This window comes from Lissotriton helveticus, chromosome 10 (genome assembly GCF_964261635.1).
Source record: "Lissotriton helveticus chromosome 10, aLisHel1.1, whole genome shotgun sequence".
Taxonomy (NCBI): domain Eukaryota; kingdom Metazoa; phylum Chordata; class Amphibia; order Caudata; family Salamandridae; genus Lissotriton; species Lissotriton helveticus.
Genome location: NC_136071.1, coordinates 644,108,856 through 644,133,158, shown reverse-complemented (window position 1 = coordinate 644,133,158; position 24,303 = coordinate 644,108,856). Strand labels below are relative to the sequence as shown.

Sequence of the window (24,303 nt, the reverse complement as noted above, 5' to 3'; positions counted from 1 at the left end):
AGGGAACAGGGTCCCCTCAATGTCGAGGAAGAATTGCTTGGACCCTCAGAGGCAATAGTTGTGGGGTGCACAGAAAGCCTAAACAAGTTTTGTCAGGGGCCTCCAACAAAGAACGCAACCCTTCTGAGTCATAGCAAGCGGGCCCACCTACAAAGAAGAGGTTTGTGATTACTTACCCATGCCATGGGGATAAAATGCACCATCACAGGAGACCGTATGGTGGAGAACAGCACTGCTCCTGACTGAGTCAGGCGTCCAGCCCCAAGACCAGCTAAACAGAAAGCTACAGACCCACCTCCACCTTCACCCCACTGGAAACTGAGAAAAGATTTCAGGGTTAAGTCAACACCCATGTACCATCCAGTGACCTCCTGTCTAAAGGACCTCAAGCCTTCATCATTGAGACAGAAAACACAGCAAACAACGTTGAAGTTTAAATCAAGGCCGAAAACCGCTTCAACACCCAGCTCGGAAATTTCAAAGCCTTCAGTCTCAAAACACAGGCAAGGAGCTTGATGCCCAACAAAAATTCTTATTTATTGACCCGTATACAGGCAGAAACTTGACAAAACCTCAAAAGTAAAATAAAAGCCTGTTTCTATCATTCATCCCATTCCCATGAAAAGAAAGCTCACTTTTGAGGAAGAACTTGAGCACATTTGCCTCTGCACCCAGAGCACAATGAACGCAAAGAGCAGATAACGCCCCCTCAGTCTTCATCTCTGCCTAATAACCCACAACAGGTACTACATGCTTCACCATTACCATCTTCACCTTCTTCATCATGGGCTCACACACCACCACCACCGCCTACGGGAATCCCACTGCTGCCACCTCCCTCCTCCACCAGAGTGTCCAGAGGGATCTGTTCATTCCTTCTCAGACCCAGGCAGCCCGTATGGGAAGGGGGACTCATATAATCACTATGCACCCTATTGTGGCTATTTCTTTTGTTCCTTTGTCTTCTTATCACTATTATATTATACACTACCTTGTGGTGAATAAGCCCTTGGGTATTTGAGTCCAAGTGCACTAACTCTATTAAACATGAGTTTTTCGTTCTGGTGTTTTGAGCCTTATTTTTGTGATTCCATTTTCCCCATAGTGCTGCATTTGGGATCCCCTCCTCCCTCACCACTTTGGTTCACGTTTGTCTCCTTTGAGTCCTGAAGAAGGTGCAACCACCTATTTGGTCTCCCACCAAAGATGTAACTAGTGTTTTGAAAATGTCACACTTGTGCAAAATTCACTTTGATACAGGGTTTCATTGCTGGTCCTTGTGATCTTCCAAGTTGCTTTGATTGTAACTTGCTTTGCCTGTATGTAATGTGATTGGTTATACGTATAGGATGAGTGGGATGCGTCAGTTTGATTGGAAGCATGCCTGTCTGTAGGGTTCCCAGAGTGAGTGTTCATATTGTTGGAATATTTAAATTTTTGTACTACATATGATGGATCCAAATGGACACAACTAAAGTTGTTTAACTTTATGTTTTTTGTATATCTTGTATATCTGTGGAAGTAAAATTTTTTTTCCGAATAAATAGATATTGTTTTCAGACATTAAATTATCTGAGATCTTTTTATCACAAGGCTCAACTGCGACTCTTTAGCCCCTGAGACTACTTTTGAAGTATTCCCTTACTTTTCATTTGAGTAGACAGGCTGTTTGTTTTTGTTGAGCTTTCAGGACTCTGTCAGGGAGAGGGTAGTTACACCCTAAGTATTAAAAAGAAATTCAAGGCCTCCCCTGAAGGCCCATTTTACATCGGGGGCAGGTACCCCCAGACTCACTGGTGGTTGCATAATGCCAGAAAAAGAGTACCAGCATAGGCCACCTAGCAATCCCCACATAAATAAAACAAATGCGTAGGCAATGCAGGGAATGAGGTTTGTGGGGTTAGTATCAAGTTATGATGAATTCCATTTGAAGGATCTGGACGTACTAATGAAACTTCTCCCTGAGGCCTACAGGAAACTCGGTGAGGAGGTTGTTGCAGGGGGGTAGTGATATTCAGTGGCTATATCCATTGTGCACTAGACGCAACAGACATTGGAAGGAATAAGGGAATATTTTACATCTTAAAAATTCTTTAAAGCAATACACTTAAACCCTTTACCTGTTAAATTGCATTGTATACAGGAAGTAATCATTTTGCTTTTATTTTTGTATAGTGAAACAGCCTTTTTAAGTATTTTAATCAGAACTCAAAATGTAAGCCACACCAACTGCTGGGTTCAGACAGTTTTCTATGGCCTGATGTACAAAGCTATTTTATGGTTGAAAAGCCTCAGAGGGTTTGTGACTACAAATCTACTAAACCTATAATGCAACTTGATAACATGCTACCAAATCACAAAATTGACCTAGAAAGGCTTAACAGATTGCTAATTGGATGTAGCATGTTTAGGGAGTCCCTTCCAAATAGCAATTCATTATGGTATATATCAATGTTTTACAACCGTAATCCGGTCACAAAATAATGAAAAGTTACAAACTCACAAGTTGGGGTGGTAACACATACGCAGAAGGTAAAGGTTTTCCTGGGGACCCTTTTCCCTTTGTGAATGTAAAAACTAAGTTTGCTGGGTAGTTGGCAGTGGTCTAGGGGACCACTGTTAACTTAAAAAAAGGTTCACTTTATTTAAATACGATCACATACATGGTGGACCTCAGGTGGTGACACTCTCTTTGAAGACATCCAATCATAGTGAGTTGCAATTTGTGATTTACTTTATTAATAATAGTTAGGTAGGTCCGAGATCGCGAAATTCTTTTCCACGTCAGTGTTCAATTTGCCTACACTTTTTGTGACTGTTAATTTCGTACATCATATCCTAAATTCTTAAGTCAAACTATTGCCTCACAGGTCAAAAGCAGTATGTATGTGAACTGGAGGTGAAGCACTTGTGTTTTGAGAACATGACTAGCTATCTTTTTTGTCACATTTAACATGAAAATAAAACAATATTCCTAATATTTGCCATCATACACAAAATGAGCTTGCTCATAATTCTCAACCTTACTGAGTTCGGCTTGAGGTTGAAGAACACACAATTTGTTCCTTCTGGGACACAGTCTGTAACACAACCAATTTAGTATATGTTTCTTTGAAATAAAGCGTGTAGTTTGTTTACAGTGGTGGCTGGTGACATTTGAAAGTGGTAGGGCTAAAAGTTAGAAATGAGCTTTAAATACTGAACAACCATTGCATTTTCATTTACTTTCACCTTGTCATAATTTTGAAAACGGTGTACCCCCATGATAGGGGCCCCATCCCACCCATTTGCAAAGAATCACAATTACAACTGAAATATGTGACCACTGTCCTGTGCGCTCTGCAGAGGAGCCAATGATTGGATGGCCATGTATTCTGAACACCTTTTTTGACCCACTGCAGAACCTGTGAGAACTTGCTGTGACTTCAACCACTGCTCCAGAGCTCTCAATCGTGCAAACAAGTGGTGCCACCCAGTTCTAAGTATCCACTGTACAAGAGTAATGTGCATGTGCTACATTAAAAAGTACAGAAACAACATCCTGGGAGTAGCTAACACTATTCTACATTATCCTGCATATTAAATTGGCACTCATGCAAAACTGAAGGTCTACCTGAAAAACAAAGCTATCCATAGACTGCTAGTGACTAGTTGTGGTCCAGAGTCACCCTCAGGTGCTCTTGAAGCAGATTGACATGACCAAGTGAAGTGGAATGCAAAATAATAAATGTGCCTGTCAACTTGGCCTTTCACTTCCAGATCACTGGAAAGCAGCATTGAAGCAGCATTAGGCAACACGTTCAAGCTTTAACTTCCAAGAAATGGGACATAGTGAAGGGAAGGAATGGAAGGTGGTTGACTTCCAGGGGACCACCATCACTTCATAGGTTTTTCCAATTGCTATCTCTCAGGAACGTGTTTATGAAGGGATACAGCATTGTCAACATCTGTCCAACTGAAGGAATTATCTGAGATACGTCTCAACCGGAAGTCTTCATTGTGCACTAGTAAAACCAGGTGGACATTTAGTTGCTGTACTTCAGCTAAGGTATTTTACATCATTCTATATCAGGATTCAGCAGGGTTGCTGTGAGTACTTTCATCACCAGTACCCTTTGTGTTGTACCCCTTCCAAGAAAGTGTGCTTGTCCTTAATAACGTTTGAAAGATCACTGTTGATGAGTTGAGGTTGCATTGCATCCTGCAGTCATAGGTAATCTTCAATTACATCATGATACTATTCTTCTACCTCTCACAATAGGGATTGCAAAAACACAGCCTCTCTCCACACAGTGCTTCACCTGCAGCATCCCAGGCCTGTCCATCAGACTAAAGTGTCCTCCTTGCCCAAATGCACTTCTCTTGCTAGCCATTAATTCCATCAATAAATCAAGTATCCACCTCTGTTCATTCAGTATCCAGGTCCCACTATGCAGCATCCATGTCTACCTGTTTCAACTCCACCTCTTCAGTGTCCTACTTTACACCACCTCACCTGTAGCCGGGCACTGTTTAGTTCTCACCATCCACACAGAGGTCAACTGGCCCTATGTCATTAGGGTAACACTGAACAAGTCCTCACATTCTAAATTACAAAACTAAACATTCGGGGGCTTGCAGGCTCATACTTACAGATGTAAGATTTAAGGTACCAGCATGCTGAGTGGTGTTAGTAAAAAGCCTGCACTGTTAAAAAAACGCCCTCCTGACAGGGGAGCTGGGAGCTATGCACTCAGTGCCCAGATATCCTATGTGAAGAAACCTGGTCCCTCTGTAATCCATGACCTGGTCTCCCTATATGAAGGGGCCGGTCTCCATATCGTATATGCCGGCCTGGTAGCTCTATATACTGGTTCTAGTCCATTTATAGTCATGGTCTGATAACCCTAAAAGCAATGCCTGATAAATGCCCTCACACATAATCTTATGCACTGCACACAAGTCTGGTCCCTTTTGCACTCCACTCAGCCCCCTTACTTCCAAAGTTAACACCAACTTGAAACAATGTACTGAATGGCAAGGGGCAGAAAGACGAGACTGGCAAGAGATGAACAGGCTGGGCCAGCAGGTAGAAGGTGGTGAATGGGAAGAGGCACTCTTTCCTTCCTCCTAACTTAAGAGGAAGAAACAAAAACATGTTTGTAACACAGGCTGAAGGTATCAATGTACTGCCTGCTCTGTCCTGGAGCTGCTTTCATGCAGTTTTCAGAATGAAAGAAGCACCAAGATTGGTTTGAGTAGGCTAACCCAGCACTCCTTTTGAGGTTGGGTGCCTGTGCCTACAATCCCCCAGCAGGTTAACACTGCTGGGAGTGGTGCAGTCTGAAGTGCGCATGTCAGGCTGGCAGTCGAACAACAGCCCGCCAATCCGACATGTGCACTCCGCACTGGCAGATTTGCAAGTCTTCAGGATGGTGCCATCAGCCCCGTCCCCGTGTTCACACTCCGCCACTCACGCTAGAACTGCGTGAGCCGGTGGTACATCATATCATTTATTTGATGTGCCACCAGCCCGTGCTGTAATAAATGGTAATGATCATTTTATTTACATGTACTTGCTGTGCTCGCCGGAAGGCTGGGCAATGCTCCTCCACTCTTTAGGAGGAACCGCCACTGTAATCATTTAGGATGGTGCCAGATATTTTCTTATATTCTTCCGGTACAGTTTACCAATGAAAAATCCCTATAAAATGGTTAACCAAGCAAAAAACACAGCTAATTGGCAATTTTTCTACTTTTTTCCAGTTTTAGGTCTCGTGACCTACAAAGCGCGCAAGCGCATTGAGGGATCGAGAATTCAAGTGCTCAAAATCCTCATGAAACCACCAGCTTTTTGCTGGCGTTTTCATGAAGTTCACGTGGCCACAGGCACGCGCTTTTGGGCCATAAACTAGCATTTCTCCTCCCCCTCCCCAGCCAGCTTCCCCCAGGCCGTAGCAGCACTCCTCCCACACCAGCACCTCCCCTCTCTCTCCCCGCAAACACAGCCTTGCCCTAGCAGCACTCCTCCCACACCAGCACCTCCCCCCTCCCACACCAGCACCTCCCCTCTCTCTCCCCCAAACACAGCCTTGCCCTAGCAGCACTCCTCCCACACCAGCACCTCGCCCCTCCCACACTAGCACCTCCCCGCAAACACAGCCTTGCCCTAGCAGCACTCCTCCTCCTACACCAGCACCTCCCCCCTCCCACACCAGCACCTCCCCTCTCTTACACCAGCACCTCCCCCCTCCCACACCAGCACCTCCCCTCTCTCTCCCCGCAAACACAGCCTTTCTACGACACTGCGCTAACGATATACAGTACTTAAATCAGCTGTTCAGTGAACACACCGTAAGCGTTTCCATCATCCTAATGATCTGCTACGCACTCTACCACTCTACACAGCAAGCCTTTACTCACACCTCTCCTAATCACACACGCACCCGTACTTCACTGCCCCCATTCGCTCCAGTGGACGCGCTCACACCGTCGCCGTTGTGTATTTAGTTCACACATCGCTCCTATGTACTCGCACATTAGCACTAAAGTGCACGCACAGCAAGCACCAGGTAGCCAGCTCACACATGGGCACTATCACACAGGCTCAAACAACGACTTCTGTGCGCACACTCACAAGCACCCACTAAAGCCATCACGCAGAAGCACGCATCTGCACTGACACTCATTAACACATCGATCCCATCACTACAGTGAAAATACCAACTCTGTCATGCTAGACACACAGAAGCAGCATCGGCAGACAAGAGAACAGGGAGTGCAGTAAGCAGAAGATTAGACTACAGCCATACTCCATTTACACCACAAAAATGTAAAGGAGCCCCGTGGTCCCAGCCGCCACCCACCACCCCTTCACCGCTGCAGCAAGAGCTGGAGACCTTGGCCCGTGAGCCGAATCTCATTGTAGTGGAAAGTGTGAATACCGGGCTTATCACAAGAGTGTGCTCCATTGAACCCATCTCTATTTCCCCTACCGTTGTGAGGTATTACACCCCCGTCCCTATTAATACCTTCTCCTGTGTCCACCCAGTCTCCTCTCTTCCTTACCCCAACCATTGCTTGTGTTTTTTGCAGTTTGATATAGTGCGACTCGAAGGTATTGGAGCGCTTTACATGAGCATCAGTTACCTTACACAAGGACACATTCATTTTTGGTAGGCACGGAAGATTGAGTGATTTGCCCAGAATCCCAGCATGTTGAGCTAACGCCAAGACTCGAACCCAGCATCTAGTGGGGTAGCGCTGGCCGTTACGCCACACCCTCGCCCCATTGCTAACTTACACATGCCTCATCTGGGAACAAAAGTTAATACTTCTCCTAGCATTCATTCGACAACGTACGGTGGTGATAAAGACCAGGGAAACTAAGTTAAAGTGCAAACTTCTCTTCACTGACGAGGCTGAAGCCATGAAACGTGGTCTGCTTAAGGCGCATCCGCTGTAGGCGCTTTCTTTCGAGCAGCAGGACGCTGATTAAGGTTTTGATGAGTTGAATTGAACTTGTTAGTTTGTGAGATACAATTAGATCCATTGTTACATTATAACAAGCTATCGAGGGGCAGCATGCTTCTTTGTCATATAACAGGGGTCAGAATTCATGCCGATCAGTTTTTAACATTTTATTTTTATACTGGAATAAATGTCAGCATAGTTTTCTGTTGGGCTACTGAGGTAAGAAAACATGTTTGCTGATGAGCTGGTTATCTCGATGGGCAGACCGAAAGGATTAAATAAAACACCAACTCCATTACATATGGAATGAATGCCTGTGTTGAACGTGAGTAGAGGGGGCTCAGTGTCTAGCAAATTTAGGCGGGGAATTAGCTCAGATGGTAGAGCGCTCGCTTAGCATGCGATAGGTAGTGGGATCGATGCCCGCATTCTCCAAAATATATTTTAGAACTTTTAAACTCAAATTGTAGATTATTTAAATTCTCGTATGTGTCCAGTGGGGTGAGTGGTACAAGAGCTAAAAAATCTGAGCTAATGCTCGTCAACGGGAGCCGGCTGCAGCATACTTTGATGCCACGTGCTAAGGCAGAAGCCATGTTTTTGTGAGTGTGCTGCCCTCAAGATCTGTGGTATAAATTTTTATGCCCTTGTTCTGGAATGGGCACATACATATTTTGACCCCCATCTCCTTTTTAAAACATTAACCCAAAATCCGTGATAGAAATTATGTGAATATGGAAAAAAGACTATACTATTTTTTTCACAGATTTGTTAAAAATGATTGTCAGCAAAACATGGGTTACAATTGGGCAATATGCAGCGGGCTGTTTGTAGGTTTGCCACCTGAAGGGTACTTTACCCCTCCAGTTCTAGTCCAAGTCAGCAAAACAGTAAAAACAAGCATTTGCAATGCAATAGGTCTCTCAATTACGCAAGTTTAAACTATTGGCATTGTAAATGACAATGCCTTTTGTCTATATTTTAAAAACGAAAACAAAAATAAAAGGAATTTTCATTTGCAATATCAATAGCTCAAACTTACGTAAATGCGAGACCTATTGCATTGCAAATGCTTGTTTAAATCATGACTTTAATTATCATTAAACTTTATTCATCACAAGTGAATCCCATTGGGATGGTACTTTCAAGTTCTTTTCAAAATAGGATGTGATTTGCCAGAATCAAATAAGTTAGTTTCAAGCAGCAACATACAAACAATTGTTTTAATTCCAGTAGCACCTTATCTCTAATGTTTTGACTTGAATTATTGTTAATAGGAGCAAGGACAATTATCAGTTTGAAATCAGTGGACATAATTTAGTGGAAAGTGGAAATGGAAGAAGCAAAAACTGTTACTTCTGATAAAGAAACGTATAAGGTCCATGGAGAGTGGAAATTGAACCTGACATACTGTACATAGTGTTTTGCACTGGTATCAGGTGGCAATTTTGTGACAAATATGATAGAATGTGAAGACTTTTAAACACACAGTTTTACGTTATTTAAAATGTGGCTTTGTCTCTTCTCTTAGATTCATTAGAAAACAGGGCCTGGACAGACTTTTCCTTGAATGTGACACCCACATGTGGCGTCTTGGAGACAGAAAAATTCCAGAAGGCATTACTGTAGATGGAGGTTCTGACTGGTTCTTACTGAACAGGAAGTTTGTGGAGTATGTTACATTATCCAACGATGACCTGGTTATGAAGATGAAGAAATTCTACTCGTACACATTACTTCCAGCTGAGGTACAAGGAACACATCTGCATTTTCATTTTCACTATTTCACAGACTGTATGAATATAGACATGTACACATGTGGAATCCAATTTGTTATGCAACCTTGAGGATAACCGTAAAACCTTGTCTGGTTAGATTCTTCAAATTTAGGGCTCACTGCACTCAACCTTTTCCATTCATAAGTGTAAACTGCGCGCTTAAAAGTGGAAAATGCCATCAAATTCCAGAATGTTATTGACAAACTCATGATCTGTGCACTTCTTTTTTATTTTTATTCTTTTTATTAACATACATCGGCATAAGATATACAGTACAGAGGAGTCAACATCACTGTACATGGTGAAGACAATAAGTGAGAGCTATTTACAACATTACATCTTAGGGGTAAGTTACGGCTTGGGGCATCATCCTGCTCAATACTACGTGGCGGCCGGCATATATCCTCTCGATATGAATTCCAAGGGCTCCATATGCGGGACAATTTTTTAGGGCAACCCCGGACCGTGTAGACCGTCTTTTCCCTGTGCATGCACCAATCAAGGTCTTCTTTCTAGGCCTCTACCGTCCCCTGCACTACCCCCCTCCCCCTCGGACCTCCCCATCTGTACCAATCAGGGCCCTGTGGCATATACTCTGTGGAGGATTTTGAGCTGCACAAGTCTAAGTCGTGCTGGAATTGCAACCACTCTCGGGGAAGACACTGCCTCCTGCCATTCTCCCTCGTCCATTTCGATACCATCCCTTACCCATATCTCCAGCAGTGGTTGGAGAGGATCTGCCATGTTATTTATCAATTTCTTATATATAAAGGATATAGTTTTCTCGGGCAAGTGACCATCCAGTACTCTATTTTCTAACGGTGAAGACACAGGGGGGGGGGGGAACCACTCAGGAAAAGGGACTGCAGCGCGTGGCGGACTTGCGTGTATCGAAAGCGTCCTGTATCGGCTAACTCATGTTGCTTTTGTAGAGTGGTAAAGGACTTCACCTCGCCCTTCTCCCATATGTCTTTGATACATGAGATCCCAATGAGATCCCACGTATCGAATCCCTTTTACCTTCATAGGCTACCCAGCTTCTCGGAGTCCCATAGCGGAGTTGCTAAAGTCAGTTTATGTCCCCATCTGAGGAATTTAATGGTGACATGCCAAATGTGGACTGAGTGTTTGGTAGGGCCCGTCAGTGAATATCGGTCAGGTTTTGAGTAGAGCACCCATTATAGTTTACCCCAGGAGGAGCCACCTGTCCATTTTATATCCAGGGTCATCTGGGCGACCATAGATACCATGATTGATTGTCGCTAAGTGTGTCGCCCAATAGCATTTTTTGATGTCAGGAGGCTAATGCCACCATCGTATTTATTTTATTTATTTGCGGGTTTGTAGAGCGCTTGAATCGACTCCCAGTGGAGTATCTCTGCGCTTAGGAGCCAAGAACAAAGCGAACAGAATAACAACCGTAGAATCTAGATCTGATTAATGAACAGCAGGGTTTTGAGCTGCTTTCTGAATTTTAGATGCTCTGAGCACTGTCTAAGGGACAAAGGGAGTTTGTTCCATAGTGAGGGTTCAGTTATAGATAAAGCTTTACCGCCATGCCTGGCCTTTCTAGCACGGGGTACCACCAAAAGAAGGTGGTCGCTAGATCAAGGGAGCGGGTCGGAATGTATGGGGTAAATTTCTTTTCCAGGTAGGCATGTTTGGTAGGGCCCGTCAGTGAATATCGGTCAGGTTTTGAGTAGAGCACCCATTATAGTTTACCCCAGGAGGAGCCACCTGTCCATGTTATATCCAGGGTCATCTGGGCGACCATAGATACCATGATTGATTGTCGCTAAGTGTGTCGCCCAATAGCATTTTTTGATGTCAGGGAGGCCAATGCCACCATCGTATTTATTTTATTTATTTGTGGGTTTGTAGAGCGCTTGAATCAACTCCCAGTGGAGTATCTCGGCGCTTAGGAGCCAAGAACAAAGAGAACAGAATAACAACCGTAGAATCTAGATCTGATTAATGAACAGCAGGGTTTTGAGCTGCTTTCTGAATTTTAGATGCTCTGAGCACTGTCTAAGGGACAAAGGGAGTTTGTTCCATAGTGAGGGTTCAGTTATAGATAAAGCTTTACCGCCATGCCTGGCCTTTCTAGCACGGGGTACCACCAAAAGAAGGTGGTCGCTAGATCTAAGGGAGCGGGTCGGAATGTATGGGGTAAATTTCTTTTCCAGGTAGGCAGGCCCTTGTCCGTTAAGACTTTTATGTATTAAACAGCATACTTTAAACTTTGTTCTCTGCCGGATTGAGAGCCAATGCAGTTGTTCCAGAAGAGGTTGAGATGCTGTTCTAGGGGGGACATTCAGGACTAAACGGGCCGCCGTGTGCTGGATAACTTCGAGCTTACCCAGCTTAATGTGAGCTTGTTCAGGGCGATTCGTACCTTTTAGTCCCACAGCAAATCCCTCTGGAGGCCCTCGATTTCTCTAAAATATGTCATAGGGACAGAGCCTAATGAGCTTTGTAAGGCATATAAGAAACGGGTTAAGGACATCATTTTAAAAAGGGCCGCCTTGCCTAATAGTGAGAGGGGAAGTGACTATAGCTAACTATATCTCGTTTTAGCCTCTGTAGTGGTGGGAGAAGATTGTGGGTGTTACGGAGTGATTGGTCTAGGGAAATAAATATTCCCAAATACTTGAAGCCCACTGTGCTAATTTGCATTGGGCAGCTTCGTGGTGGGGCGGGTGTTTCCCCCTTGAGGACGTACAGAAGGGACTTGTTCCAGTTAACAGAGAACCCAGAGTATCTACCGAATATGGCCAGGATATCCAGGGCAGCCACCAGGGACCTTCTGGGGGAGGCCAGGTACAGTAGTATGTCGCATGCTTAGAGTGAGATGCGGTCCTCCTAATCCGGGGACCAACGCAGTCTTTATATTACTGGGTCCCTCCAGATCCATGCTGCCAGCGGTTGTAAGGCTAGGGCAAACAGGAGAGGCGAAAGTGGACATCCCTGACAGGTCCACGACTGAGCGTGAACATGACTGATTTTTTGTTGTTAACCACCACTTGTGCCATGGGCTCATGATACTAGAGGTGTACCCATTGAATGAAGCTCGGACCAAATCTCATCTTTGAGAGCACTGCCCAGAGATAAGGCCATTCAATAGTATTGAATGCCATGGACACATCCAATGATACAATTATAGTAGGTTCTTGGATTGAGTTTACTCTACCCGGAACACCATGGACCCTGCGCAGGTTCAGAGCTGTGTTTCGGTGCAGCATAAAGCCGGACTGATCTGGGTGTACTAGGCCCCCAATTATTTTAACTAGATGAATGGCCAGGAGCTTGGCTAGAATTTTGTATTCAGCGTTTAGGAGAGAGAGATATTGGTCTATACGGGGCACAGTCAGTTTTGTTTTTACACTCTTTGTGTATGGTGACTATGGTGGCAAACCTTTGATCCTTCGGTAATATCCCCCATTTCCTGCTTTCATCAAACATGGATTTTAAATATGGTGCCAGTTAATCAGGTCTGAGTTTATAAAGCTCGATGGGGATTCCATTGGGACCAAGGGCTTTTCCTGGGTTTAAGGATCTAATTGCCAGCACTATTTCATCTGTCGTCTAGGCACTCTCCACGAAATTATGGTCCTCTACAGAGAGCGTGGGGAGCCTTATATCTCGAAATAACTCGTGAGAGTCCTCTTCAGTATAGGGTGCTCCAGCTGTGTACACAGAACTAAGGTGGCTGTAAAACTGGGCTGCGATGTCCTGTGGATCTGTAATGGAAACGTCACTGTCATCCCTGAGCTCCGGAACCAGTCTGCTCGTCCACTCTTTTTTATCAAGCCAAGCTATTAGTTTCCCTACCTTATCTCCCAGGTCGTATATTCTGCCCAGTTTTTCCCTCCCCAGAGTCTTAGCCCTGTCAGTTACTAGTGCCTTACAATCATCTGGTTGGAGACTCAGTGAGTGGAGTTTCTCTGGTGTGATCTCAGTTTCCAGTTCCCTTTCAAACCGGTAGATCTCTGTGTCTGAGATCTCTTTCTCTCTATCTGTCTTCCTTCCAGATATTAGAGATAGGGCTTGGCCCGGATCACTGACTTAAAGGCTTCCCACAGAGTCTGGGAAGAGGCCACTGTCCCCTCATTTTCTCAGAAGTAGTTATCTATAGCTTTGATGAAGTCTTTAGGGATTATCGGATCCCGGAGATACCATGGGCTAATTGGGTCAAGCTTCCCCACCCATACCTAGTTGAGGACTATGTGCACCCATACCGGGGAGTGGTCGGATATGCCCCTGGCTAGGTGCCTGATTTTGTGAATGTTGGTAACTTGCGGGCGGGGACTAGGATATAGTCTATAGGGGAAAGGCTGTGATGCGCCCCAGAGTGGAAAGTATGCTTTATTTTCTCCGGGCTATACATTCTCCACCCATCAGCTAACCTCAGGGCCTCAAGAAAGTCTGGCAGCCAACAAGAAGATGACCCCACCTCTCGTGGGGGGTGGCGGTCCAATGTGTCCGAGACTACTGAGAGTTTCGAGAGTAGGATAGAGCCTAGATCCTTAAATGTTGAACCTTGCCGGCTTGGTGGTATGTAGACTGACATGAATTTTATGGCCGGCTCCTCCCATGTGCCTGTTACTCCTATGTATCTGCCTCGGTCATCCATCTATGGGGCACTCATGGCGAGGGGGAATGAGTTTTTCATCATGATACCCACACCCGTGAGTTGGTTGTGAACCCCGCATGGGCTACCATTTTGTATCCCCATCTGTGCATTGCTTTACAGGAGTTTCCGACCAGGCGTGTTTCCTGAAGCATGACACTATCAGGGGCCTATCGTTTGATATAATGAAGGACCATGCTTCGTTTGACCTTATCCCCAAGCCCGTTGACATTCCAGCTCAATATTCTAGCACTTTTGTCCCACTGAGTACACATTGAATCCAGCACAAGTCTTTGTGTGCTCTGTAATAGTTTCAAAACATATTGCCAATGTTAAAACCACAACAACAAACAAATATAAACCCCCCAACCCAACAACGACCCACCCTGCTGCCCTGTACTCTGGGCTTAGAACCGCCCATTTAAAACTTGCAGAGTGCCTGTCGCCCTGTTGACTAACTAAAAGTAGATAAAGAAGGGGCCTAGCACTCCGTTCCTCAGTCCCCCCTCCCCAATTGGAGCTATGTAGCCCCCAAGAAGAGTCATGGTCCACAGTTGACGAAGACACGCCGGGAACAGCAGTGCATATTTGAAGCCTCTCTCCCTGAGCTTCGTTTTCACCATGAGGAATGTTCGTCTCTGCCTCTGCACCCTTTGCGTGCAATGCCGGGAAAAAGGAGATTTCGGCATTGTCGTAGTGGAGAGGGATCCCCGTCCTGGCGTTCTGAAGGATCACATCCCTGTCGTGGAAATTCAATACTCTCGCTAACATCCGGCGTTGGGGGGCCCCAGGCTTCGGACGCCCCCCCCACCCGGGATCCTGTGGCCCTTTCGATGATGAAGAATTTGCCTGGCCCCAGCATTGGTCTGCTTGGCGTGAAGTCTTCCCTCTATCCTTGGCCGCCACGAGCAAACCGGACAGCAAAGTGAAGGAGCAATGGAAGGGGTGGGTGCAACTCCCTGCCCCGCAAACGCACTACCTCTAAAATGGTGAACAGTCCTGGTAGGCAGGCTCAATCTTCCCCTGTACATTGCGAAGTGTGCACACTGTGGTGCAGTTAGTTCTCGTGACCCCCAGCCCCCAAAGATTCTGCAGCCAGGCTGCTCTAAAGTGCCCCAGTCTCTCACAGACTTTCTGTGATGCCTCTCAGTAATCCTGGGCTCTGTCGCACGGTGTCTGGCGCCCTCGCCTTGGGTAGGTGGGGAGGGTGGCCACTATACTTTTGCCTCTTTGTCCTCGATGAGAGCGGGACAGGCCGGAAAGGAAGGGGGCGGTGGGGTTGTTTCGTTCCTCAGCCCCAGCACCGGGACCCCTCTGCTCTTCACCACCTCTCCCCGCGCGCACAGCCGGCCAGAGTCCCATCGTAGTGTGTCAATGGCCCCTCGCTCCTCTTATCCGGCTTGGCACTAGTGTCTCGGGGGTTGAGTGGGTGCCACCTGCACCGGTGATGTTGACGCCCAGTGTCTCCTCCAGGACCTGGGGCTCACAAGAAAAGTGGTCCGTATCTCCTTGCCCCTTTTGGTGCCTAAACCAGCACTCCAGTCCCCGGCTTCGGCGCTGCCACAGGCCGTTGGCGAACGGGAACCATAACTTCGGTTGCAGGCAATCTTTGGACTTGGGAGACGTGGGATATAGCTCCGCTCACCCTCCGGTACATTTTCCTTCTTTGGGAAATCGGATTAATATGGTGGATGGATGTAGGGGAGACGGAGCTAGTGGATTAGGCAGCCATCTCGCTCCGCTTCTTGACCACGCCCTAATCTATGGACTTTAACACGTGATGAGGCCACATATAGTTTGGGACCCTGCAACACATACTCAGATTTTTCTGCAGTCATACTGACACTTAAGGTAGGGGCTGTGGTCATTCCCAAAGGGAGCGTGCTATGGGTGTAAGATTAGCAAATGGTGTGAAAACATGTATTCACAAACGATTAGACTGTTTCTACATATTATCTGCAATTCTCAACCTACACTTGCATTGACTAGGCAAATGTTTGCAGGAACGGTGGCAACGTACATGCAAAGCCAATATTTTTGCATTGGGCTTAAGTGAAGAGAAATATTAAATTAGTAAATGATTTTCACAGTAAGGAAATAATACACTATGTCATCTAAAATGTTATGGTAGGACTCACTATTTATTTCCAAATTACCCTCTTAAACTAAACAGTTTTCACATTGTGCTGCTTTACTGAAAAGGTATGGGGGTGTGATGTTGGTTACGATCTGACAGACATATTTACATGCAGACCGACCGCCGCATTATGAGTCGGTGGTCAGAGGCATGGGGCAGAGGGACCGATGGCGGCCTATCCAACATGCACAATAGCCTGTTGGGGCAGCTGGTGGAAAGTAATCCCCTACAATGGGGCGTTGCCTGCTCAGGCACCGCCGTAGGTATTACGATGCATGTTTCAGGCAGCCTTTCAATGGCGGTCTGACCACCATTGAAAGGCTGTTGGAAACAGACTTTGGGGGCCCCTATCAGGGCACCCGCCCCTCCGTGGCCTCCACTAAGAAGCCTGGAGGGCACCTGTGGTTCCCCCCAACCATTGATACTCCACTTGCAGGCACCACATGGTGCCATGCTCATGGTGCATGAATGTTGGTAAACATTCAGTTTCCTAATGCGGGGTATGCAGCAGCTCTTTTCCGCCCACTTCACAAGCCACATTAAGAAAATGGATGTTAACGTCCACCTTATAGGTGGTTGCATCCAAATTTGTGGGATGGAACCGCCGACTACTATTCAGTCGGTTTCCATTCCGACACGATACCGGTCGGACACTCCTCTGACCGGCATCGTAATTAGGGCCTAGGTATTTATCAGGAAAAAATTACTGAAGAAAAATATTTGAGCATATTTATGATTGTTTGTTACAACACTGTTCATGTTATTCTTTGAACTGGCTACTCATCTTTAATACCTACACAAAAACAGGGAGACCTCTACACCAGTAACGGAGATCTCTATAATCTAAAGCATATCGAAAACCAAAAACCTTTATTAAACTCTGAAAAGTTTAGTAAAAATATTTTTATGTTAAATATCAATGTAAATTAATTTTGCTATTTAAGTGTTGCATAGAATGAATTACAAATATATTAAAATGTTTACATTTAAATAAAAGGTTGTTAAACAATTTCAATTATTATTATTAATTAGCATTTAGTAAAGCGCATGGCTACCCTTAGACATCCCAGCGCTAAATATACTTCATTTATATATATTTTTTACCATTGCATTATATTTACTTATATTTGTAACTATTTTAAATAAATTATTTTAATTCAACATTATTCACTATGCAAATTTATTTAACCCCTTCGGTGCTGATGACGGAACCGCTCCGTCATCAGCCGCGGTCGCGCTGTGCTGATGACGGAGCGGTTCCGTCATGGCCCGCCCAGCTCGATAGAACGCTCATGCACGGCGCGAATTCCGCGCCTGCGCTGAGGGTTCTATTGAGCGGGGCGGGCCGTGACGGAACCGCTCCGTCACGAGCACAGCTCAACCGACGCTGGTGACGGAGCGGTTCCGTCACCAGCATGTGGCCGCCGCGCGGCCGCCCCACACCCTTAGCACTGCGGCGGAATAGCCGCCGCATTGAAGGTGTTAATGTCCCTACCTCCATTATTTTCTATGGGAGGTTGTTGCAGTAGCTGTAGATAACAAACCAAAGGAGGGACAAGGAGCGGATTCAATAGGTCCAGCACCCAAGCTCGTAAATGGACAATCTAGCAAAAAAGGAGGGTGCTATTCCTCATACAGAGGGGATCAGGGTGTCAGAAGGACCTGGTGGATAGGCCAAGGGGATCCGAGTGATTAGATCTGAATGCCTTCACACACCCAGAAGGGTGTCATCCTTCATCATTGGGCGGTCCTTGTGGGGCCGGGGTAGAAATGCCCGATGGAACCATCTGAGGGGCTCTTTAGCTGATTTCTTTTGATCTTAGCTGTATTGATGGATGCAAGTGAGGGGGTATATAAGTGTAGGGTGGTGTGCAGGTGATTAAAATAGCCTAAGGGGTACTGCGGAGACTTTTATTAGTGAGTTGGTCCCCTTGACTAAGTAAAATCAAAAGAGCAGTCACTGGGGATGATGTACTAAGACAGCTTTAACAAGGGTGACATTCGGTCAACATGTTTCATGCCTCAATGCCTGGAGGGTCAATGGCATTTCATCAGGACCAGGTATGTATACCTACCCTACAACTGAATGGAAACCGGGGTAGTGCAGTGAGGGTGTCCAAGAATAGACAGTTTAACTGCACCTGCTGTGGTGCAGGACAATCGAGATCCGACCCTGCAGTAGAGGTAATAATGCCACTTTAGTAGGGCAGAGGACTGCACCTACTTGTGAGGAAAAGTAGACCATGCAGTTATTGACCCAGGACCTACCCTCCTCTGCCAACCTGTATCTGTGGATAGCCAAGTGTGATGCTTGATTACTACTAATTTTTTTTGCATTAGTAAATCACTCTCGTAATTTTTGGCCCCATCTCCTTTTTCGGAAGTTAGAGTTGTGTAAGTCTACACTTCTAGTTAACGTTACACTCAGATATTTTGAAGAGCTAAAAGTAGTTACTCAAAAGTGTAAGGTTAAACTTACAGATGCAACTTACTGACAAGTGTAAGTTACCTTTGTGAATAGCCCCCTTTATGGTTTGAGACAGAAGCGTGCAGTATACATTGTGTTGAAATACTCAACAGCATTCATGTATATGAACATTGCTCTCATTAAAGCTAACGTGGCGTAATCAGCAATGGTTATTTTCAAAATAAGTTTACCTGCCAATTAAGTGTCTTCAAAGGCATTTACAGTGCTTGAACTTCACCTAGTGTAGCGTGATATCGATAAAAATCATTCATACTGGAGACATCAAAATTAAAGTTAAAGTGAAGGTATAACCCTACGAAATACACATTGTATTGTGTACATAACTAATGCAATGTTTAAAGTATGGTACTATGTATTCATCTTATTTGTTAGACTACCACCAATGGTTTTACAAACAAGTAGCTTACATTTAGCGCATATCCTCAATTCTTTCCTCTTTGAGACATTGAGAATCACCAAGGCAGTCAAGGCAAACATTATACTGAAGACTTGACTTGAGCTAATGTTGGTTGTTAATTTTACATCAATGTCCTCAATGACAATATGTAAAGTTGTGTTTGCCCCTGTAACTCTGGCCACATTAGCTAAAAGGTTTTGTGACTAATTACCTTTAAATATATGTTTATGCTTTGAAGTGAGGTGGGGGCTTGCTACAATTGAGTAACTTTTTTCCAAATTGTATTTCAGTGATAAATATCCATGTTATGGTAATTCGTATGGTTTCACGAAATATATCATTTACAGAGCATTTTAAATGTAAATAGCATTCCAGTAAAGACTTTAAAATATGTTTAATGATATGCTTAGAGCTCATTTCACAGTCACAATATAATTGCAAAACACATTTTTGTTCAGTTTTAAAGGTACACAAACTCTTGATTATATATAGTTCTCATATCACCTATTCAGCTCCCACTGGCTCGAAAAGCAAAGTTGAAGCTTTACCTTTTTTGTCACTAAAATTACTGAGGTGAACTTCGGCCATTTCTCTGGGTAAATGACCCAACGACAGGTTATGAGTTAAATTGTAGAAAAAAATACTATTCAATATGAAAATCACTTCACCTCCCACCACCAATGAATGATGCAAGAGGCACCTGGTTATTTTTGGAATACTAATGAGCAAGAACATGATGGTTATCAGTTAATGAATTCAGCTATGTCCAGCCTTTGAATGTGAATGCTAAACGAAATGATGAAAATGAATGTGGCTGCTTTAGGAGCCGTCCACCATTCTAAGCAGTACGCACTGACATAATTTGACTGGTAGCAATATCAAGCACATATGTTGCATAGTCCCATTTTAATTCTATGTCTGTTTAAAATCCCCTCTTTGCAGGTCTGTTAACCTTTTCATTCATTATCTTGGAGAATAGTTTCTATATTGCTATGAAAAGAACTAAGGGCTTTGAATAAATAGATATTCTTTCTTCGCTTAAAGGAAATATATGCCTTTATAGCTTTAACCAGTCAGTTCAATCCTTAATGTGTATTCAGTGAGCTCTTGCTTAGGTTTTAAGAAACATAGGGCAGGAGCATCACCCCACTGCCATGAAGCAGCAAAAGAAAGGAAAAAATAAAATGATAATAACATAATGTTATTATCATTTTATTTTGTCCTCCTGCTGCTGGAGCGTGCATGAGGGGCGGGGCCGGGGTGCAGATCAGGGGAGGAGTGGTACAACCTTTCTAAGTGCGCAATGACTGTTTGGTCGGCCCGCTCGGGCCGCCCAAAACAGTCATGCGCACTTTCCCTGTTTTCCATGCAAGCTACATTACAGGCTGCATGGAGAACACGCCCACCCCTCCAGCCCCTGTCACGGCGCTCAGACCAATCACAACGCAGCATTGCAGTGTTGTGATTTATTGCGAGGAGCGTGGAGCCCTGCTGCTTCCTACTATAATTACCTACATTTTTGTACCCGATTTCCCACCCCCTTCCCCCCTTCACCCCCACCGCCCACTGCTGCTTCTAGGTTGCAGCCAGTACTGACATAGGGTGTTAATTTATAGACAATTGTTATCAATGAAATTACATTTTGGGTAGGGTGATCATTTGGGGACAATTCCTGCAAATTAATCCTATTTTGTGACATAATAGTACACTCATGCGGTTGGTTGCATCAATGAGTTACAAACTTCAATTTAAAAACTTTTTTTCTCTTTCTGTCATGGAACGGACATGGTCACGACTCAATAAACAGATCTCCTTGTGTTTCTCATCCCTTATCCTAATAATTCCATCCTAAAGGCATAAGATTTATTCAGTCGCTGAAACAGCCATGATGTAATTATAGCAGCACAATTGAAAGTGCTTTACCTGCTGCCTCGAGTCAACAAATAAAGACTTATGGCTGTGAAAGTAATTGGAGAGAGCAAAACCTCCTTCTGGTGCCCTACATTCATTGCCTAAATCAGTAGGTATTCATTTTAAAAGCCAAAGTAAAACAAATTGCAATAATCATTGTCATCACAGACTTCTCCGATTTTCTTTGTTGATCTATTGGTCTAATAAATCTGATTGCTCAGAAAGCTGTCAGGGTGACCTCGCTTGGCAAGTCCTAAACAAAACAAAAAAACTGTCTCTTACATGTGTGCTGAACTGCTGATATTTGAATTGAATAAAGAAATCAATTTAGTTTTTTTAGAAGCAGAACATCATACATACCTTGTAGAGGAATAATCAAAGCTAAGGAAACTCTGGGGTAGATCCTGTGGTGATGTAAAGATATTATTTTGATGCTACAATTGCTGTAGCATTTTGTATGCTTCCACGTGTGCACAATTGTTTTATTTCATTTTTTAATTTCTGTTTATTGCATTTTAAGACAAACAAAAATAATAAACAACAAAATCAATACACAGTCTACGTTCTGCACCAGTCAGCTACTGCAAAATTGAGATTAAAAAAGACACCATTGGATCAGTTAAATAACATGATAATCAAGTGGGCACAATGCATAACCCCCCTGCGTTAGCTTTATGGGGCTATTGGTAAACAGATAAAGAAAACGAGGCAGCACCACCATTTTCACAAGAGCAATGCGGTCCGCAAGTGACAGTAGTAATGCTCTCCATGTGTTCACCTGTTCGTCAAGCCTCACACATGCTAGCCCATAGTTTTCTCGCACCACCACCTCTGGATCGCGGTGTACCTAGACTCCCAGATACTTAACGGAGTCCATTGACCATATTATCGGATTTTCCAGGGGTGGGGCAGTAGTAACTGCTGTCAAGGGAATTATGATCGATTTATCCCAATTAATATTAAGACCGGAGACTTGCCCAAATCTGATGTACACCCTCAGTACCTGTGAAAGATAACAAGAATGTTCACGTACAAAGAGCACCATATCATCTGCATATAGCAAGATACCAACCGGACAGTGATAAAAATGTAAAGCTGTTTCTCTATGTCTTTGACGTATCACACGTGCCAGGGGCTCGATGGCAATTGCGTAAAGCAGAGGCGATAACGGGCATCCCTGCCGCATACCACGCCTTATAGGAAATGCCTCAGATGTCAGTCCACCTACCCGGACTCTGGCCAATGGATCCGCATACAACACTTACATCCAGCCAAGGAAGATCAGTGGAAATCCCATGCGTTTCAAAATATGAAACATGTAACTTCACTCGATGGAGTCAAACGCTTTGGTTGCGTCCAACATGACCTCCGCAGCATGTAAATGGGGGTCAAGGACATGTATCATTGCAAAGATGGTACGTAAGTTGTGAGATGTGGAACGCTCCGGGACAAAACCTGACTGGTCCGGTAGGACCTGATTCGGCATTAAAGGCTGGAGCCTTGTGGGCAAAATTTTTGCAAGAATTTTTGCGTCAATGTTAATCAGCCACAGCGGTCTGTAGGAGTCACAGACAGCCGGGCCATGTCTTTTTTAGCAGGGTAATTATCAGTACCTGTCTAAGGGACGGAAGCAGAACTCCCTCCTTGTGCGCCTCAGCATATACCTCCCTTAGGAATGGAGTAATGAGATCCGCATATGTTTTATAAAATATTATCATTAGCCCGTCTGGGCCTGGAGCTTTAGCATTGGGCAGGGCACTAATCACAGCTTTTATGTCTATCTCATCTATGGATTGATTTAGGTATTCCCGTTGCTCATCCGAGAGCCATGCACAAGCAATTTCCTCTAGGTACTCCTCAATCATGGAGTCTGAACCCGCCCCACTCCTCGCATATATGTCTGTATAGAAATCGCGGAACTGCTCAACTATATCTAAAGGGCTATAATGCTCCCTGCCAGCCTAATCGGTTATTTTGTCAATATTAGAAATGTCTTCTCTTGTCCTTATTTTCTCAACCAAGCTACGACCCGGCCTGCCCCCCCCTCCCCGAACCTTCGAGCCACATGTCTACTTGAAATATATCATAGTTCTGACTCCGCATCTGTATCAAAGTCTTGAAGCAATGTATGAATGCACAACAGTATATCCGGGGTGGGATCATTATCATATTCCTCTCCAGGTTTTTTAATTCGGTCCCTATTCTGGTGAGCTGTGTTCTGAGGTCTTTCAGAATGACGGCCGTGGTGCCTATGCACAAACCCCTAATTGTCACTTTAAAGGCCTCCCAAAGAGTGCTAGCACTTTCCACAGTGCCTTTGCTTTCAGAAAAAGAGTTTTCTATTGCCGTACGTATTGTATCATTATACAGGGGATTAGTAGCGCCTCTGATCTGAAGCGCCATGTAAATGGCTGATGCGTCGCGGAAGGAATATGCAGTTCCAAGGCGACCGGATTGTGATCTGAGAACGTGCGCGGATAGATGACAACTCCGGTCACCCACTCTGATGCACCCTCACTGATGAGCTAATAATCCAGCCTAGACCAGCTATTGTGCGCAGGCGTGGCATGTGTTCCCTCCCTAACTGTGCTGTTGCGCAGTCGCCATATATCTACCAATCCGAACTCTAATTTAGCTTGGTTGATACTACGCTCCACATTAGGCGTTAGAGTGCTCTGTGGGTTATATTTATCCAGGGCGGGATCCACATATGTATTAAAACCTCCGCCCCACAAAGTGATTGTTTTAGGCCATTGCCGTAATGTGCCATACATCCACTGAAACACCACTGGCTCATCTGCTATGGGACCATAAATGTTTACAAGCGTGAGTAACGTATTCCCCATTTTACCTTGCACCATTGCACAGCGGCCCCCACCGTCAATATGAGATCTCAGTGGTGTAAAGGGAATACCCTTCTTAATCAATATGAGGACCCCCTTGGCATAGGATGAATAGGAAGAAGCCAATCTAAACCCCGCCCCATTAAGTGCTACCTTAGCCTCAGAAACTTTGGTCAGGTGCGTTTCCTGCAGGAACACAATTTGGGCGCCATGTCTATTAAAATATGCCAATACATGTCTAATTTTCTTGGGAGAATGTTCCATGTGAAGAATTTATATTCGTCACCCATTTCCATTATTAGCAAGACGTTAAACAACTGAGGGAGCCAAGCAGTGATAAAACCCAACAGACCACATCAGCCCATAAACATAGTCCAGAAGCATGGTGTCCATATAGTCCTATCTATCAAATGTCTCAACATAATAGTTCTTACAGTGGCTAGCAGCAGACACATAAAAACCCCGTTCCCACCCTCCTCCTACTACAACCTCCCAACTAGGTCGAGAATAAAAACCTCCCCCCCACATCCAAAAAGTACCCCAATTACCAAAAGTATGGTAGGGTGGCCAGGTATTTGTTATAGCGAAACCTCCTAGCTCTGAAGATCCATAATACAATACATACTTGAACATGGCATTCCTGACAAAGTGCATTAACATTTGTAAC

General features: G+C 44.7%; 1 protein-coding gene across 1 annotated transcript in view; it reads left to right on the top strand.

The window, feature by feature from the left end:
* XYLT1 (xylosyltransferase 1) overlaps positions 1 to 24,303 on the top strand; it is a 700,441-nt gene that overhangs the window by 566,327 nt on the left and 109,811 nt on the right. The window contains exon 6 of the mRNA XM_078663177.1: positions 8,984 to 9,200. Within this exon, the coding sequence (XP_078519303.1) occupies positions 8,984 to 9,200 (217 nt within the window). The remainder of the gene's footprint in view (positions 1 to 8,983; positions 9,201 to 24,303) is intronic.